General features: G+C 42.6%; 1 protein-coding gene across 1 annotated transcript in view; it reads left to right on the top strand.

Moving 5' to 3' along the window:
* LOC138467625 (formin-2-like) overlaps positions 1–19,132 on the top strand; it is a 629,879-nt gene that overhangs the window by 354,817 nt on the left and 255,930 nt on the right. The window contains exon 9 of the mRNA XM_069607785.1: positions 15,493–15,584. Coding sequence (XP_069463886.1) covers positions 15,493–15,584 — 92 coding nt within the window. The remainder of the gene's footprint in view (positions 1–15,492; positions 15,585–19,132) is intronic.

The raw sequence follows: 19,132 nt of genomic DNA on the forward strand, positions 1-19,132 counted from the left end.
TGATAAATAGTACGTTGGCGCCTATCAACATGGGCTGCTGTCAGCTTACCTTTGGTAGATCCAAGAGCTGATGGACCTCATAGGATTCCAGCAATAGATGGTATCGGATGTCCCACAAATTATATAATGTCAGCTGTGCCTGGGCAGTGATGGGTATAGACAAAAGATAAGCTTGCAGACGGTGGCAAAATTAATATACTGCAAACCGGATGAAAGCTGCTCAGGACACATGTAATAACTTCTTGACTGCACAGGCATGTTAAAGGTTCTTTATTACATGTAGTTCCAGGGTTCCAGTTACTCTTAAGAGATGGGTTGGGGGAGACAGTCACCGGTCCATCCTCAAGCACTCACAGCTCCGGTCAAACTGACATTCATGGAACCATAGGCGCATCACATTCACCCATCATTCTCGTAGCTGTCATTCACCCACATGCACCAACATTCTACTGGCAGACAATCAGGCAAGGAGGACTAGTGACACACACCACCTCAAACCTCATACTCTCAACAAACTCACGCTCATGTTAAATAGTAAAGAATGATATTCCTTCTATTTTCCTTTGAGTCTAGCAAATCATTTCAAGACACCATGGAGCACTAGGACAGAGTGTTGGTTTCAAACGCTCAGAAAGAGACGGGTTTATTAACAGCTGCAGCTTTACTCAGCATGATGTGAAGACACCATCTGAACCCTCTCTCTCAGTCTCTGCTCTTCCCCATTCAGCAAGAGAGTTTTTATACATTTTAAAACACATATTACTTTCAAAAGACATTAACTCAGGGCTAACATTGAACTGCAGCCCCAGTTTCATCTTTCTTCCCTTAACTGCTCTTGGCTAATTTAGCACTCTTCATACTTGCTCTCGACGCAGGCTCTACAGCTATGACCTAGCAAGGACATTCTGTGTTTTTGAATGCTATGGCGTCTTCAAAACATTGTCGCAGTTAACTGTTTCTGGAGAATTTATGTTAAACACTAGCAAAGCCTACACTTTTAATATATATATTGCATTGCTAACACTCATTGTAACAGAAATGTGTGCGCCATCCCTTACCTGTGCTTATATGGCTGGAAATGAGCCAAAAGGATGGGAGCATTGTCTTTACTTCACTATATTTTTCTGTTGGCCTGGCCACCTGAAAGTAATCCTTCAGCATTTACTAAAACATTTTAGATATTACCAGTATTTTTCTGTCCCGGTAGCATCAATTCCCTTGTTAGAAAATGGTACAGGCACTTACACATTTGTTTTAGTAGCTATCCCTAGGGACGTATGTGTGGAGTGGCGCAAGCCGTTAGAGACATCGAAAACTTTTATTATTACCTTATTATTTGATTACTCAATATACGTTTTTTGTGTGAGCTTAAGACAAAGAGCATGTAGGATATATTTAAGCAATACAGAACATGTGTAAACATAAAGGAGGACACAACAATTGTAAGCAACATAAGAGAAGCATAATAACAGGAGAATAATCTTCAGACAAAAACATGTGTACAATACTATTGTTAAAGCTAGTTTCAAAAGGAAAGAAGGTGAGCAGTTTGGTGAGGGACACAGACAGGATATTCCAGCGGAAAGCAGCAGCTCTGGGAAAGCATGTTTTTGCCAGCGACCATAATCAGCTGACAATGTCGCTGGCAAATTACCACAAGGCGCCTGAACTCTATTCTACGGAAGTAGAATCAAACGCCCGTGGAAACCGACTAAACCTGACGACCCGAGCGGTTAAAACTCTGCTGGCAAACTACACCGGGGAAGACAGACCCAAGGGCGTAAAGAATCTTGATTACGTACCTTTGCTGTTAAAACACCGAACGAACTCAAAACAGATAACCCCTGTCCATGCACCCCCAAAGCACGCCTACGATGCCACCTTGGTGGCCAAACGAAGGGAGTTGCGAAAACTCAAAAGACAATTAGGAAACGACCCGTCAAACAAAGAAAAATTAAAAGCGGCAACCTCAATCTACAAATCATGGGTGAAAGAACATCGTTACCGTCTATACCAACAAGACGCTGAAAAAATGTTAACAGCCATCAATGGTAACAAAGCAAAAGAATTCTGGTCCCTGTTGAAAGCCACAGTGCCTTCAATGAACAACTCCACAATCAATGCCATGCCAGAGCACAAATGGATCACGCACTTTTCCTCGGTCTTTCAAGCCCCCGCTCAAATCATCTGTCGGGATCACACAGCCCAGAAGTCAGCCTGGATTCAACTAAATGACCGAGAAGAAATTAGCAATCATATAAAAAAACTGAAGATCTCCAGAGCTGCGGGTCCAGATGGGATTTCAAACATCGATCTGAAAAACAACTACACGGAATGGGCAACTTTGCTAGCCTCAATCTTTCAGAAATGTTCTGAGCAGCAATCTCTGCCGCCGTCCTGGACAAAAGCTATCATCGTCCCGATCTATAAAAAGGGGGACATCACCGACCCCCGAAACTATCGCCCTATTGCCCTGTTGGACTGCATTTGTAAAGTCTACGGAAGCTTACTCCTGAACCGTTTTCAATCTTGGGCCGAAAAAGCCCCATGTAATGACAACTACCAATCGGGCTTTAAGAAAAATACGGGAACGACGGCGAACATCTTAGCGATCAGCACCCTAAAAAGCAAAACCTGGGAAAAAAAATCACGGATCTTTATCGCCTTCATCGATCTAACGCAGGCTTTCGACCTCGTCGACAGACACCGCCTATGGGACAAACTGGAGAGCTGGAATTGCCCTCAAGAAATATTCCAACCAATCAAAGCTCTCCACACGGATACCTCCCTCAGGGTTCGACTCTCTCAAAGAGGCGACCTGTCAGACGAAATCCAGACCGGGCGAGGGGTAAAACAGGGATGCCCGCTAGCACCCGCCTTGTTCCTTGCATACCTTGGAGATTACGGCGATTTTGTAGACCTGGAGCACACGTTTCCGCCGTCCCTTGCATCCTCAAAAATAAGTTACCTTTTGTATGCTGACGATCTAATCCTCCTGGATCAGACCCAGATCGGCCTCCAGAGACAACTAACAAACCTCCTGAGATACACAGCCAAAAATAACCTAAAAATAAACCGAGAAAAAACAAAAATAATGATTCTGGGAGGAGGACGGAGGAACAACAAATCCTCCGAAAAATTCAAATGGTACTTAGAGGGCAAAGAGATCGAGCCGGTACCCGACTATAAATACCTAGGTGTCCAGATCGACTCTTCAAAAAACGAAACATCTATGCAGCTCGCTTTGGAAATAAAGTTGGGGAAACTAGCCTCACAAGCAAAAGCAATAGATACAAAATTTGGTAAATTTTCGTGCATTCCCGTAATAGACTTCTACAAGAAAAAAGTCGTTCCCTCAATTACCCATGGAACAGAGGCCATGCCAACAATCCCAGAAAGAACTTGGCAAAAACTGGAGAGCAAGTTCTGGAAATCAGTCTTAAACCTTCCAAAGTCTACATCCATTGCTGCAATTCGACAGGAACTTAGCCTACTGTCACTAAGAGCAACAGTAATCCTAAACTCTCTTAGGTTATTCAGGAAATGCATTACGGCCGACACTGACCAAATATTTGGTCTACTAAACACAGAACTACAAAGCGGCAAAGTTACAATGCTAAAAACATGGAAAAACAAAATTACGTCCACCTTAGAATCAGTGACGTGCACGGAAGCTGATCTTATTACAAACCCTCTGAGAGTTTATAAGAAACTGAAAGAATTAGACTGGATACAGACCCAAGAGCTAGTTAACAAAAATAAACTCCTTTTCCACCTTCCCACCATGCTCTCCAAATTAAATGAGCCGATGAAATATCTCCGGAAATTTCCAAACAGGAGAGCAAGAAATTACATGTTAAGAATCCGGCTAAATTTACTGGAAACAAATGAGATCCTGAACATCCGAGGCCTTTCTGACTCCAATACATGCCGCTTGTGCAACGTCGAAACCGAATCTATCAGGCATCTATTGATCTCATGCCCAGCAACCCTAGACTTAAGATCAGCCTACATAAAGCACTTTAGCCCAGAAGAATACGGATGGGACGAAGCAACGTGTTGGAACAGACTGATAGGTGGGGACCGAAACTGCTGGTTACTAGCTTCAACCAAAATTCTGCAACTCACCATGCAGAGGATAGAGTCCAAACAGCCCCATCCCCCGTGAAACCACTGGACTTTTTCTGGGCTACTTCAGTGAAAGTCATTTTCTTGCCTTTTCTTCATTTCTTTTGTAAAGTTCTAAATGAACACATACAAAAATAAAAAATAAAAAAAAAAAAAGCATGTTTTTAGCATGGAGGACTATCTAAACCTGGGCATATCCAGGGGAAATTGATCCTGTCTCTGATGTCATTACTGACCTTATGAGTAAAGCATACAGTCTTAAAACAGATTCTGGCAGGAAGGGGAGCTCAACGCAGCATCACTTAGACCCTGCCGACCAGGAAGTAGGCAAGCTGGAAAAGGCTGATTTCATGGGCGAGTGCAGGCAACTCTTGGCAAGCCCTGGCTGAAGGTAGTGCAAATCAGGGATGAGCACCAAAAATGTGCTCATGTGACTTCTGCTTCAGAACCCGGGGCTAATGCGAGATCGAAGAATGGCTGCTGCCTGACTCTTCTGGCATATCCTGCTGAGTGGAGTGAAGTATGCCATTACAGCACCGCTGCAGATCTTGGACCCTGGCCAGTTGTTAGTTCAGTGTTGAGGAGATGTGAATTTGTTTCACTCTGAAGGCTGTTTTATGTACAGTCCCCCTTGTACAGTCCTCCTTGTTTACTTGTAATCTGGTGATGGTTTTCATAGGATTCCTACTGCCAGTGGTACTGGAAGCACTGATGTCCCACTCTGAAAGCATGTGTGAGGGACAGCGGGTTTAAGGTGTGAGTTGGGAGATGCTCCTTTATCTCAGAAGAGACATTATAACTAGCAGCCCCTTCCCACTTCCCTTTACCCAGGGTCAGAGTAGGAACTGTGAATATGGGTGAAACTATTTACGTCCGAGTTGGACTAAATTAGGCAGGTCTTCCTCATTCTCAAGATCCCTTGTTCAAGGCTATGGATATCCCTGACTGGACTCTAGAAAGGCTAGTTGAGAAAGTAAACTCTATTAGAAACTTTGCTTTCAGAGCTCTATGCCCTTCAATAATACTACAGCCTTCCCTTCGAGGGAGCTCTACAGGATAGAGTGCCCTTTACCCTCCGGGCCACCCAGAGACATCTGCAACATCTGTGGGAGATGTACAGCTGCACTTCTGAGGAAGTATATTTCTTTCTATGCACATTCCTATGTCAGCATGTTTTCAATGTCCCTGAAGTAGTTCGAGGAGTATTCGGGAAGCAGATGGCCTGGATGTCAATCCATCATGAAGCCCTGTCTAACAATGTCATATTATGACAGCATTTCTAATTGGTGTATTTGAGGATATGTTGAATATCTATGATCCTATCTGCTTGGATGACATTTGATTTACATACAGAATCCAAAGCTTCATGTGGAAAATGTGAGAGGGATTTTAGGAAGATTAAGTGAACATCTTGTATGCTGCCACCTTAAATGAAGATTTAACACCAAATAAATCACTTTAGTCACTTTAGATGGGCACGTAATAACATTGGATAAAGCCATTAGGTTCTGGATGCACAATCACCACTCTCTCCTCTTCTAACCAGAGAAACCGGAATCCCTTCTCTGTAGCCCCTGCCTTCTCTGGTAACAAAACAGAAAGTTAACTAGAAGCAGGATTATCAGAGGGAAAGTTAAGGGTTAAATAAACAGGGTCAATGATGACATCTGGTAGACATTTGAGACAGCCAGGATCAGCAACAAACTTGTGAGGAGTCAAGCAGAAGAGTTGGGACCGCAATCTTGTCATCAGCCAATTAAATACTTAGAAATGTCTGTGTAACAGGAAAAGGATGTCCAATTAACAAACCATATTTAAACAGGATAAGCTCAGCCAAAAGCACCAAGAGGGCTATATCAGAATGACTTCAGGAAATAGAGTTGGAAATCTTTTCGAAGCAGAGCAACTATACACCCTTTTTTCATTATTACACTATTGAACAAACTGTCTAGCAGGCGGAACCTCATGCGAGGCCACAGATACCAAGCAACACCACATTCGTGGAATTTGTTGGAACTGCACACCACCCTGCTGGTCACCATAGTGCAGGTCCTAAACAGGTACTGATGCCCAACTCTGATATGATGATCCCAACCCAAATGCCAGAATGATCCTCCTGTGCCTTCTAAATAGGGCTTGTTGCCCCCAGCTCTAATACTGGTCCGGCAAGAATCCTTTGCCTCGTTTTGTAACTCATAATGAAAATCTGTAACTTTTATTTCTACTGCACCCATCTGGTCAAGTTTAAGTTTACAAAATATGTTGTCCAATCTCATGACCATTTTTGTGTGGGGTATCTGAATGACAAATGGGATATTACGGATTCTGCCAATTTATGGCAACTGGGGCACTATGAATTCTGTGAATGCGTGCTAACTAATTATTATAGAATCTGCAAATGTATGATATTGGGAGGATATATGTATATGATATATATGATGTATGTATGCATCGGGGGGATAGCTCAGTGGCACGTGCTCGCCTTGGATGCAAGACGACACGGAGCACCACAGGTTCGATCCCTGGGTCCGAACTTAGAAACCTATCATATCATATATTTATCTGTTTGACGTTTTATGTAGTGCCAACTTGCTGCCATGGGCAGCATCAGCTTGGCAAGAGATGAAGGAATCTAGAGGCAGTTTAAACATGCATAAGTCTTTAGATGTCATTGATCTTAGGGTCTTTGAAGCTGAATAGTGAGGCCATTTGCTTTTGATATATTCAGGGGGGCAATTGCTCTAGATAGATTTGTGCATGAGACAAACCATCTTGAACTGTGACATTCCTCTTACCAGAAATCAAAGTAGAGATTCCAGGCCAGGCTTGATATGATATTGCCTTTACCAATTGAGAATGGAACAAGCAGCATGGCTGTGGGCAACTTGAATGTGCATCTATGACCGGCAGACCAGTGCATAAGGCATTCAGATTGCAAATTGCGTATGCAGCCTGATAATACGGTGGTGGTTATGAAAGCAGCCTTGTGGGGGAAGTGAGGGCATTTGAAGGAACATTTGAGGGCTTTTACTTTGAATACAACTGTAGAGATGACTATAGTGACTGAGTTGTCAATGAAGTTGAGGAAGAGTCAGGTTGCGGTCAAAGATAACTAGTGCATAATGGAATCTGATCAAAGGAACTATTACAGTATTGCAAAATATGGCAAGTTTACATATAATCTTGATTGCATTTATAATACATACACAAGATCACTCGCTAGTGCGATGCAAGTGTGTCAGATGCCAGTCGGAACAACTCGTAAGAACCCAGGGAAGTAGTAAGTCCTTCTCCTAGATGAATCAGATGGGAGATATATGATGCCACAAGCTAATGCTGAGGCTGCAAAAGAGATCAAGCCGGTTAATATAATTTAATATAATTAGGTACAATCCAGAATAGCTAGTAAGTAGGTGCCCCAGGTGGAACGAGGACACACAGCTAAGCGAGAAATCAATGACGGGAAAAGTTCAAAAAGAGGCCACAGCCACTGAATCCGATAGAATCCTAGGAGTATACCGAACCAAAGTTCCAATGGATTGCTGGAGCAGTTCTTTCTCTTCAGATGACATGCCAACATCTGATCTTCACCAATTGCCAAAGCAGATAAACTGCTATTACAAGTAAATTAGAAACACTGTGCCAAGTCGTCGTGTACACAAGCCTGCTTAAATAAATGCCTAAAGGGCTGTACAGTACTAAGGCAAGATCCAAAAAGGAGGTCAGTAAAGCAGAGCCAAGGTTTAGACATGCAAGAAATGAATCAGGAATTCATGTATGGAGTACAGAGGATGGAAGCAAACCTCTCTTATTATTTTCCGCCTTTGTCATGCTTTTCCATGCATATGATGGCAGGCACTTGTCACTGAGAGTCTTGGAGTAGACGTATCTGGAAACGCTTTGTATTCAGTTTTAGCTGTGCTCCCTGAATGCCTGGGAAGGCTCCAGCTGGCACCCTTTGTTCTAAGGAATGCACCTTCCACTTTGCAGGGGTTATTGAGGGGTTAGTGAACGAACGTAACCACTAATGTGTCCAACTGAAGCAAGGGTGTGTAGTTTATCTTGTGCACAACGATGGTGCTGGCAAAGTGTCGCCTTTTCAGGCCAAGATCCGGGTGGTTCTTGACTGGCAGCCATTCACCAACAAGACACCTAAGAGAAACTTTTCAGGATTCACTGGATACTACTTAGACGTTGTGCCCAACCAAGGAACTGTAGTGGTGCCCTTGACAGCCCTGACCTATGCTAAAAAGCTTAGAAAAGTTTAGCGGAGGTAAGAGTGCCAGCAGGCATACAAGCTGTAAGATGATATCTGTGATGCTCAGACTACAGTAAGCCTTTGGATGCAGACCGACACATTCTTGAAGACAAGGGAAAAGAACACAAAGGAATATATCAGATGACAATTGCAGAACTCAACCAAAGTGAATGAATGCTAGGTAATTGTTTATGCTTTAGATACTTTAGAATTTCTTTTTTAGAGTCTGCTTTCAAATTTCATACTAATTTTTATACTAAGTGTTGGAAAGCAGGCTGTTTAACCATGCTACCTCTATATGTGCTGGTGTTTTTTGGGGGGAGGCTGCAGATTCGGAAACCTCATTTCCCCTAAGAACAGGAGCTCAGACACGTCATCATGCACGTGTTAATCCAGCTAATTGTATTCGCGCAACACACAGCGCTTCTGGGAGTTTTGCAGATACAGAAACAAGAATTGCCTTCATGAAAGTCCAGCGCTTGTCAATAGAATTTGTCTGCAAGCAGCGTTGGATGTGTTTCCCTCCTTCCATTTTCATGGCCTGGGTTGGTTAGGTGTGGGTATGTACTGTACTAGCTTCCATTTCTTTCTCCTGTTTCCCTTGGTGTTTGTGACTTTCCGGCAGTGACTTTAGCACTGACTTCTTGGACTTTGCCTTTTGGATTCCCCTTGCTTTAACAAATACTAAAGAGGTTGCTTGATTCATCTCCTATTTCTGACCACTGACAATGTTTCTAGACTAGTTTATGGATCACTCCTGTTTGGTATTTTCTCCTGGTATTAAACATATTAATTCCAAATCTCTGTTGTATCCTCCTCTAGGGGATTTTAACCCAGGGCAACTCGGGGAAGGATTTTGTTTTTTTCTTCACTTTGCTGGTTGCTTTGTCAGGTGACCTATGCATGCATTACATGTGGACCTGTTCTTATCTCCTTGTACACCACGTTTGGGGATTGCCTGTCACCCAGTGTCCTACTTCTCCCTTAGCTGTGCAAAGTTCACCAGGATTTCCAGTGAGTATGCAGTTAGATTAGGCTGAACCTGAGCACTGCCATGCAAATGGAATCGTAATACTACCATGAATCTGCTTACACATGTGGGCAAAGAATGCCCAGACTGGTGGAAAATAAAATTTGAATTTTGGGGAAGATTTTGCCTGTCTCGATATGGGACCCACGATCGGGGTTAGAGTTCTGCATATGATTTCATTTCATTGTTTGCTTAATAGGTTAGAATTAACAATGTTAACCACACAAAGTCAATCTCTTCAACTAAAAGAATACATGATCATCTGAGATGATATGGAAAACATGCCATTTCAGTCCCAACAGGATACGTAGCTTTGAAGCAGTTGTCACTGAGTTAGGCAGTACCCTCTGGACACATCAGTGACTGCCTGATATATTTTGGCCGGTAAACATGTCTTTTTAAGTGGAATCTGATCACATCTGGTGGGGTTCCAGCTCAACATTTTGCTCCACCAGCTTTTTCGCCTGTGCCCCTTGATAAGCTGGTAAAAATGTTCTATTACGGTCTCCCAAAGCCTGATTTTTCCAGAGGGTTTTGTAGGGATACACTGCTAGTCAGGTTATTTGCCACACCAGAGACCTTATAAGAGACTTTCCTATTTTTTTCTTCAATCACCGCACATGAGCGTCTGGTGGTTTCAGAGACTACTGGATCTAACGGCTCCTGCGCCCTAGCCGTACCATTAGTTAGGCTAAAAATGAGGACACGGATAGCTTTGAAAGAGGCATGGTCTCAATCTTCAGACCCTCAGTTTTGTTTATTCACTGTGACAGCAGATAAGAGATCTGACATGTTGTGGTGGTCGAACCTCAATTATCTGTTGTAGGGTGCACATTCTCCGAGCCTGTCCCTCACATTATGATTATGACAGATTCTTTCTTGCTGAAAAGGGGGTTACTTTCGATCATCTAGAAGTGTTTGATCTATAGACTCCACTAGAGAGGAAGGAACATATAAATGTCCTGGAATTTATAGCAATGTTCCTGGTGCTCAAGGCCTTCCAGCCAGATATCATAAACAAAACAGCACACATTCGAGCCAACAATGCAGTATCAATGTTTTATGTAAACAAACAGGGCAGAACCAAATCTTGCTGTCTTATCTTGCTGGTGGTACAGATTTGGAAATGGGCAATCCATAGAGAAATATGGCTTCCAGCGGTTCATATTCCAGGAACAGAAAATTCAACTGCAGACTCACTCAGCCGCCTGTCAATGGCAAACCGCAATGGGAGCTGAATATCAATGTCCTGAATCATATCTTCAATGTGTAGGAAATTCTTCAAGTTGATCTATTCACAACAGTCAGGATCAAGAAACTTCCTTTTAAAGCCTCCAGAGAGAGCGTAGGACTGACTTATTGACAGACGCTCTGGAGAATTCCTGGAACAATATGAATACATTAGCATTACTCCCTCTCCCGTTAGTCTGCCGGGCATTTCTGAAAACTGCAGAACACGACCAAATGCATACTCTTATTCATAGCTGCTTGCTGACCTGTGAGGTTCTGTTTTTCTACCTCATAAGCCTCGCATCTCGCCAGCCTATTAATCTGCCAGATCTACCAGGCCTGCTTCATCAGGACAATAGTCTGGTATTGCATCCCTCCCCACGCTCACTAAACTTGGCACCATGGTTTAAGAGATCAGGTCACTAGGTCACCTTGATTTTTCAGAAGAAAACCTATGCATTATGCAGGCGGCACATAAGAGTTCTACAAGAGCTTAGTACAAGAGTTCACTTTTGTCACTGGTCTTTAGAAAAAGAGATAAACCCCCATGTCAGCTTTTTTGGACAATGTTCTTTCCTTCATATCAGAACTTACAGCCACCAGGATACATATAGATTTCTGTAGAACCTATTTATCTGCTCATGGAGCACATCCAAGCATGGAAAACAATTATTTTTCATTGTTAAATTCAGTAGTAAAAGGCCGCTTTGATGTCCTTTGTCACCATTATCCTCCAGTTAAATTCCCTCATGCTAAATGGAATGTTAATGTGTCACAAGTCTCTCCCCTTCTCACCTATTTCTGTTGTGTACTTGCAACCTTCTGGGATTTCTTCTTCTTTACGGTCCGGGATTTGTATAGACCCGAACGCCGCTCTTCACCGTCCAGCGTGAGAGTAGCGGTTCAGTTTCCAGGAGCGTTCACAAAGTCCAGGGTAATTCCAGGAAGTAATTAAGGTATGCTCGGAGGCACGGAGGACCGTGACTCGAGCGCGGAAGGTTCTCCAGGAGATTGGAGAGGGAAGGGAACAGGAGGGGATTCAAGAAACTGGGAACAAGGAATCAAGCGAGAGCCCCGATCGAACTCCGGCTAAGCACGTCCGACTACAGGTAGCGGTAACGTTGAGACGCGCAGAGCCGCGAGGGCGTGTCTCTTTTGTAGGATGAGCAGCGTGGAACGCAAAGACTGATCCGGAGCATTCCGTTCCGGGCGGCCATGTTGGAAGGATAACTGCATGCAAACCCCTGCGAGTCAGGGACCAGGAGGTCCAGAAAGGACGTAGACGACGGTTCATGACATAATGTGGCACTGAACGCTAAATGTGAAACAGGCACACACCTAATAAGCTAGGATGTTTTATTGTTCACTTGGAATTTGGTGCAATGAGTTACAAGCCTTTGTACCACCTACTTTGGGTAAATTCTATTCCTCTTTAATATGTATAAGCGTCTGTAGTTCACAGCCTATTGTGTCTCTTCATATGATTCCTTTATCCTTCTTTACTTTTACCACAAGGTTTTGTGGATCCCAGTCAGGATTGCAGACATTACCACAGGCACTAATTATAGTTTGGGATCTAGGGGTGAAGCTTTGTGATCCTAAATGTTTTAATTATAAGACATGTATTCTAATATATTGACATACTTTGTTTGGTTTATAGACTACCACACTTCTGATGAAGGTCTTTGGACCGAAATGCGTCAAGTGACAGGGCTATTCATTCGTTTTCCTTTTGTGGTAACTTAGTTGGAATATTCAGCATTAAATGTTTGAGATCACACTATTTACTTGTATATATGCTCATTTGATCTGTGCAAAATGTATCTTTGAAATACAATTTTGCCTTGTTTACAGACCAATGACTTCCTTATTGAACTTTGATTGCATGAAAATATTTTCAATATGTTTTCAGTACTACTTAAATGTGTGTTTAATATTAAATACTTCTGCTCTATCCACTTGAGCTTCGGTGGTCTCAAGGAATTTTGCATGAGCCCCCATACATTGGTACTCAACGTAATTTGTCAGAAACCATTTCAGCCTATGGCCACAACTGATATTAGTTTTTTCTTATGAAAGGTCGCTTTCCTCATGGCAATCACATCAGCAAGAAAGGTAAGTGAGCTGCAGGGTCTTTGTTCCGAGGAACGTTTCAAAACCATTGTCCTTTGGATGCATCACAGAATTTCATTTCAACCATGAAATGTCCTTACCCGTATTCTTTCCTCAACCATCCTCTGATGTGGAAAGCGTCCTACATAACTAAGACGTTAATAGAGCTCTTAAATTTTACTTTGACAGAACAAGGGACTTCAGAGTGTTTTCAAGTATTTTTGTTACCTTTCTGCAATTTTAACAGAAATGCTCTGGCACCCAAGGCCTCCATTTAAAGGTGGATAGACTCCTGCAACATGGCAGCCTACTCTGTTTTTTTCTTCCACCACCGAAAGGGCGTCATGCTCATCTAGTAAGGGCTAAGGTGGCCTCAGCCGCTTGTCAGAAATATGTCCCTGGGACTCCATCACAAATGCAGCTACATGAGCTCCTCCATCTGCCTTCTGCAAACACTACTGCCTTGACTTGACTTCCAGAACTGATGCTCAGTTAGGGCTGGTGGTTCTCTAAAGCCCTTTAAATAATATAGAATTGGGACGATCCAACCAAAAATAATGTTCTAGTGCTTGGGAATCTCCCATTAGTATGGAGAAAACTATACGGGACATATGGTAAGAAAATGTTGGACTATGTTAGTATGTTAGTATGTAGAAGTATGTTAGTCACTCATTTTTAAAATAGTCTGCATTTAGTAGAAAGAATGTGTATTCTGTCAATATCAGTTGCACGGCGAGTGGGGATTTTCTGCACCAAACAATTGAATCCAAGTTGCACAACTCAAAGTGTCTAACAAAGAAGATCTTGCATGAATCAGTGCAGGGAGTCCTTTACTGGAACACATTAATGCAGAACCTTCTGTCAAGTGATGGCTTTCTCCAAAGGGAAAGTGATGGCTAAATTACACCTCATTGTCAAGTGATGCTGACATTTTGACAGTGGACGATGTGTTCAAGCTTACAAGTTAGCTTGTTGCTGCCAGCGCATGAGCACCACAAGGGTATCAGTCTACATGCTACGTGCAAACCAGTAACCAATCTGGAAAGCTTCAATCTTGAAAGTTCAACTAAGAAGACTGCAGGAAAGCAACAAAATACCTTTTTTCTGTGTTTCTATGATATATGACATACGATTGCATGTATTCTGAATTTTCAGTCATTTTATAAATGTGGGTCAGAAGAAATTGAGTTGGCTCCTAAAATGTTTGCTTTGGGAGCTAATTGAACACCTGGATAGTCTGTCTCCCTGAGACAGTGTCCAAAGCATGCTGATCTCCTGGAATTGGCTCAATGAGAATCTTGAGAAGAGAATTGTGCTCCAGATTGGACCAGCCCTGCAGAAAGTCACAGCTGGACACAAGGTCATCCAAACAATTCAGTGGTTGCTTGAAGTCAAATATTTTGTGATCACCAAAGGTCTCTGGAATGGTCATTGGGGCAGAGGGAAGTCTTACTTAAATGTGACTCTGCTGGCTGGGATAGAGGGTCTTCCTAGTTGGTTTCCCATAGGTCTATGAAGATGGTTTTTCACAATTAGATTTCATTCTTGTAGAAGGTTTTAGAAATAATGTTATCTGTACCACCAATATGACTGTGGCTGTCTTTTTATTAGCAATCCTCGGACTAAGCATTAGATCACTTTCTTCCTTCACTTCAGGAAACACTGTGAAGACATCAACACTCTCCCGGTCACCATTATAATAACTGTTTTCCAGGAATTCAACCAAAATCATAAGCTTGGTCTGACATGCACAGGTTATGTTTCTGGCCGGGAAGCGTTTAAAGCCTCCCATTTCCAATCACATGGTTCCCTACATATCACACAGCACTATAACATAATTGAAATTCACTCCCTGACAGCGAACTAACACTACAATAAACACAGACAGGTGCTTGACTTTTCGGAATCATATAGAACTATTCAGAACTGATAGGGTACCACCTAAAACACACCTTTAAACACTACCTTTTGAATCCAGTCATGAGCTGATTTTCACTCTGGCTTGGCCACTTTTTGTGACATGTTGACATTATGCCTGTACTAAGCTGTCAATTAATTTCATTCATTGAAACATTTTCTAAAGTAACAGTCGTGGGTTCCATGTGATAATTCCTCATTTTGAAGGATGCACACAAAAAAAGACTGATTCTTTTAATCTGTTTTATTTTTTCGCTGCCTTCAAATTATGGCGTTATGACAATTTCATCAAGATTTCATAATACACAATCCCCATTATCAAAAAAAATCTACCATTTCCTTAGATCATTATCTGCTTTATAGTCTGTTCAGACAAATTGTGAATAGAGACAAGTCGGGCATGTGTGTAACAAGACTGTGCAAGGGTACATTTTGAACAGAATCCAAGAATCCAGGCGTTCCTATTCATCATCCTTGCCCCTCACCTATTCCTGGCTCGACTACCTTCCCTACTTACAGTTTCAGGCAACTTCTAAATTGGTATGGTGAAGCACAGCTGGAGTCATATCCAAGGTGAATGGAGTAAGGGTCTCACAAGGTGATTGATAAGTATGTGAGCTACAGGAAAGTAACATTCCCTTTTTAGTATCATCCATAAACTGAGGCCCTCGTGTAACTCCTATGGTAGCATTGTGGGTTTACCATAACTACTAGTATGATAGCGCATAGTTAATATCGGTTTAATTTGCCTTTTTCAATATGAATATTGCACACTTAGTAAACAGTTTATTTTGTTTCTTTTGAATTTTTATTCCAGAGAGCTCAGTCTGAGGAAATGGAAAAGCTCCAAAAACATGCAAAGACATCCAAAGAGAAAGAAAATGCAAAGCCTCTGGATAAACCCGAACAGTAAGAACATTTCCTTCAAATGTGATTCCAGTTTTAAGGGGCAATGCTTTCCCTGACATGAAGTAGTTCACTTAATCACCTGCACTTGGTATTCAGTCAATCATGTATTTATTAAACATGTATTTATTAAATAGGTATGCGCAAAGCCATTTACCAACAACTGTACTACACAGAGGCAAAATAGTTTAACACCTTTACATCCAGGTTCAGACTGGCCTATAGGGCAATAAACCCATGGCCGAATCAAAAACACAAAATGCTGGTGTGGGCCACTTTTTTGGGTCAAAGCAGGCCACTTTTTTGGGTCAAAGCGGGCCACTCTTTTGGGTCAAAGCGGGCCACTTTTATAAGCTAATTCACTTTGCGGCTAGTAGTTTTGACCAGTGTTGCTGAATAGATAGTCTTTAAAATGCACAATTTGCATCACAGTTTATCAAAAAACTCCCCCTTAGTTACTATTCAAACAGTGTCACAAAAGGAATTAATAGCCATTTGCAACTGTGGGCCACTTTGTCTTTGGTGCCCGAGACAATTGTATGGCCCTTTCCGACCCTTTCTACAGCTATCAAATTCCATAAAATCCAGCCACATCTAACCTTTCACCCTAACAAAATACTCATTGCAACCCTGGTCCTCAGTGGGCTGGCTAACTGCTCCAGCCTCCTACAGAATTTTGCTGTCATGGGTTATTGTCTTACATGCTACACCAATGCTTCGATATCTCCGTGTGTCTGCTCTAGAAATAGTTGTATTAACCTTTTTTTAATTTATGAAACTTTGTTTGAACATAATAAAATCATTTCAAAGAGTACACACAGTGCTATAACTGTTTTCAGAATACAAAAATAGAAGCCGCTCGTTACATTGCCTCCTTTTGCAGTTGTACAGTTTCTTTGAAGAGTTTCACAAGATGATCAACTATACATAATATTATTGAAAGCTGTAGAATACATTGAAAAGTTCAGGCTGCACCGACACTGCACCAACAGCCTCCAAAGTGCAGCAGCAAATTCGAACCATCCACCCAAAAATCCTGTTTTAGTGCGTGAGAATCTCCCATTAGTATGGAGGAAAGGGGACGGGACATAGAAGTAAGAAAAAGTATGTAAGTCACAGCCGTGGGTAACTTTTTCTATTTGCACTCATTATCGGAACAGTCGAAGGTGTGCTTATCCTATCAATATCAGCGACACAGTGAGTGAGGAATTTCTGCACAAAACAAGTAAATCCAACTTGCACATCTCAATGTGTCTACCAAAGAAGAACTTGCATGAATCAGCGCAGGGAGGCCTTTACTGGAACAATTTAATCCAGAACCCTCTGTCAACTGATGGCTTTCTCCAAAGGGAAAGTGGTGGCTAAATTACACTTCATTACCAAGTGATGCTGACATCATGACAGTGGGTGATGTGTCCAAGCTTACAAGTTATCTTGATGCTGCCAGAGCCTGAGCACCACAAGGACAGCAATCTACATCCTACACGTAAACCATAGCTCAATCTGTAAAGATTAACTAAGAAGACTGCGCAAAGGCAACAAAATAGCTTTTTTCTGTGGTTCTATGATATATGACATAGGCTTGCATGTATTCTGGATTTGTTATCATTTTATAAATGTGGGTCAGAGGAACTTGAGTTGGCTCCTAAAATATTTGCTTTGGGAGCCAATTGATCCTTAAACAGCCTGATCTCATTGAATTGGCTCAATGAGAGTCTTGAGAAGAGAAATGTGTTCCAGGTGGGATACGCCCTGCAGAATGTCACAGCCAGGCTCCAGGTGATCCAATCGATGGAGTGGTTGCATGCAGTCAAATCTTTTGTGAGCACCAAGGATCTCTGGAATGGTCATTGGGGCAGAGGGAAGTCTTACTTAAATGTGACCCTCCTGGCTGGGCTCCAAGGGCTCATCTCAGTTAGTTCCCATAGGTCAACGGAGATGATTTTTCACAAATAGGCTTCTCTTTTGTAGGATGTTTTAGAAATAATTGTATCTGTGCCAACAATACGTATGTGGCAGTCTTTTGTAGCAATTCTAGGACTTGCATGAGATCACTATCTCCCTTCACTTCTAAATACACCACGAAGGGGTCAACACTCTCCCGGGCACCATTGTAGCCTCTTAAAGCAGCCAACTCTATCCCACAGCCACAACCGACCAGCACTGGACAGAAGACATAGCAGACCAAGAGATCATTTTTCAGAGACACCAAAAGCCCATCTGCTAAGGATTAACAGTTATTTCACAAAGGAAGCCATCAAGCTAAAAATGATGGATCCTAAACAGCTCTGCTCCCACCTGAGCCCAAGTAGAGACTAGGAGAATTAGAAAAAGAATGATGCCCTCAGAGCCCAGCAAGGGTGTTCTTCATTCGAAGAAGACCCGGGCACCAAACCATCTTCTCTTCCTCACTCTCCCCCACCAGAGAAATAGGCAATAACGTAAACTCCACCTTTTCGCCACCCAACTCATCTTCCCTTACAGAGCATTTTAGACCCAAATTTGACATTCTCAACAAGATCAAATGAAGACTAGCGGAGATGATGGCTGTTTGTGCCTCTCCTGGCTTAGAACCGACAGGCAATGGTCTAATGAGTGAGTGCAGATGAGGATCCATGTAGGAGAGATGGTGTCAGTGTCCCTTTGTGCCAAGCTCATTAGTTTTGCACATAGACCTACATTTGAAAGGGTGTAAACAAACCACGCAATTCTGCCCTAGTGAACGCTCTCCCCTGAAAATGGTTCATGAGGGAAAAAAGGAAATTCTACATATAAGGTCCTTCCTTGATTTAGTGTCAGGAGGGCAAGGTGGGGGCTAGCCCTATGTAATGTTGACAATACTGAACTATGTGTCGGGATGGGGGAAGGGGAAAACGTTCTTATTTCTGGCTGTATTTCAGTGACACTGAATGAAAAAGACAGTAACTTACACCATTCACCTGGCCTGCCTAAGGGACACCCAGATCTCAGAAATCATCTGTCATTATTTTTTCGACCTGAATCGCACACTGAGTCCACTGTGCCAGAACTGGGGCTATAAGCCGGCGGGCGGATGAGACGAGACCAGGAGGACTCACCAGGGTCTCCCACCCCCCAAATGTATACTTTAGATTGACCATGCCGGGATGAGGAGAAGAGGGGGTAGTCCCCTGACCCTGCAGCAGAGGTCTCGCTCTAGTCTCCAGGAGCCTCCAGGCAATGTCCTCAAGAGCAGCAGGGAATCCCGAGCAGCCAGTTCCTCATCTGAAACATGTCTGAGCAGGCAAGAAAGGGTGGATGCAGACTGGCTTGATTATTTGTCCTACGTTGAGTCCACATGCTACAAAAGACTTGGCTATCGGCCCCCTTTGACCACCCTGGGTCACCTCATGTTTTGTTCCTTCTATAAAGGGGAGTAAATACTGGCCCAAAGGTGCATTTGTAACAATGGACCAATCTCTGCTGGGGTAAGATATGAAACATTTGGATAATAAAGCATCTTAACCACTTGAGCACCAGAATGAAACCATGTAACAGAGATTGTCTATGTTATAAACATATATTCTCCCCCA

Source organism: Ambystoma mexicanum, chromosome 4q (assembly GCF_040938575.1).
Source record: "Ambystoma mexicanum isolate Mex_15411 chromosome 4q, UKY_AmexF1_1, whole genome shotgun sequence".
Taxonomy (NCBI): Eukaryota; Metazoa; Chordata; class Amphibia; order Caudata; family Ambystomatidae; genus Ambystoma; species Ambystoma mexicanum.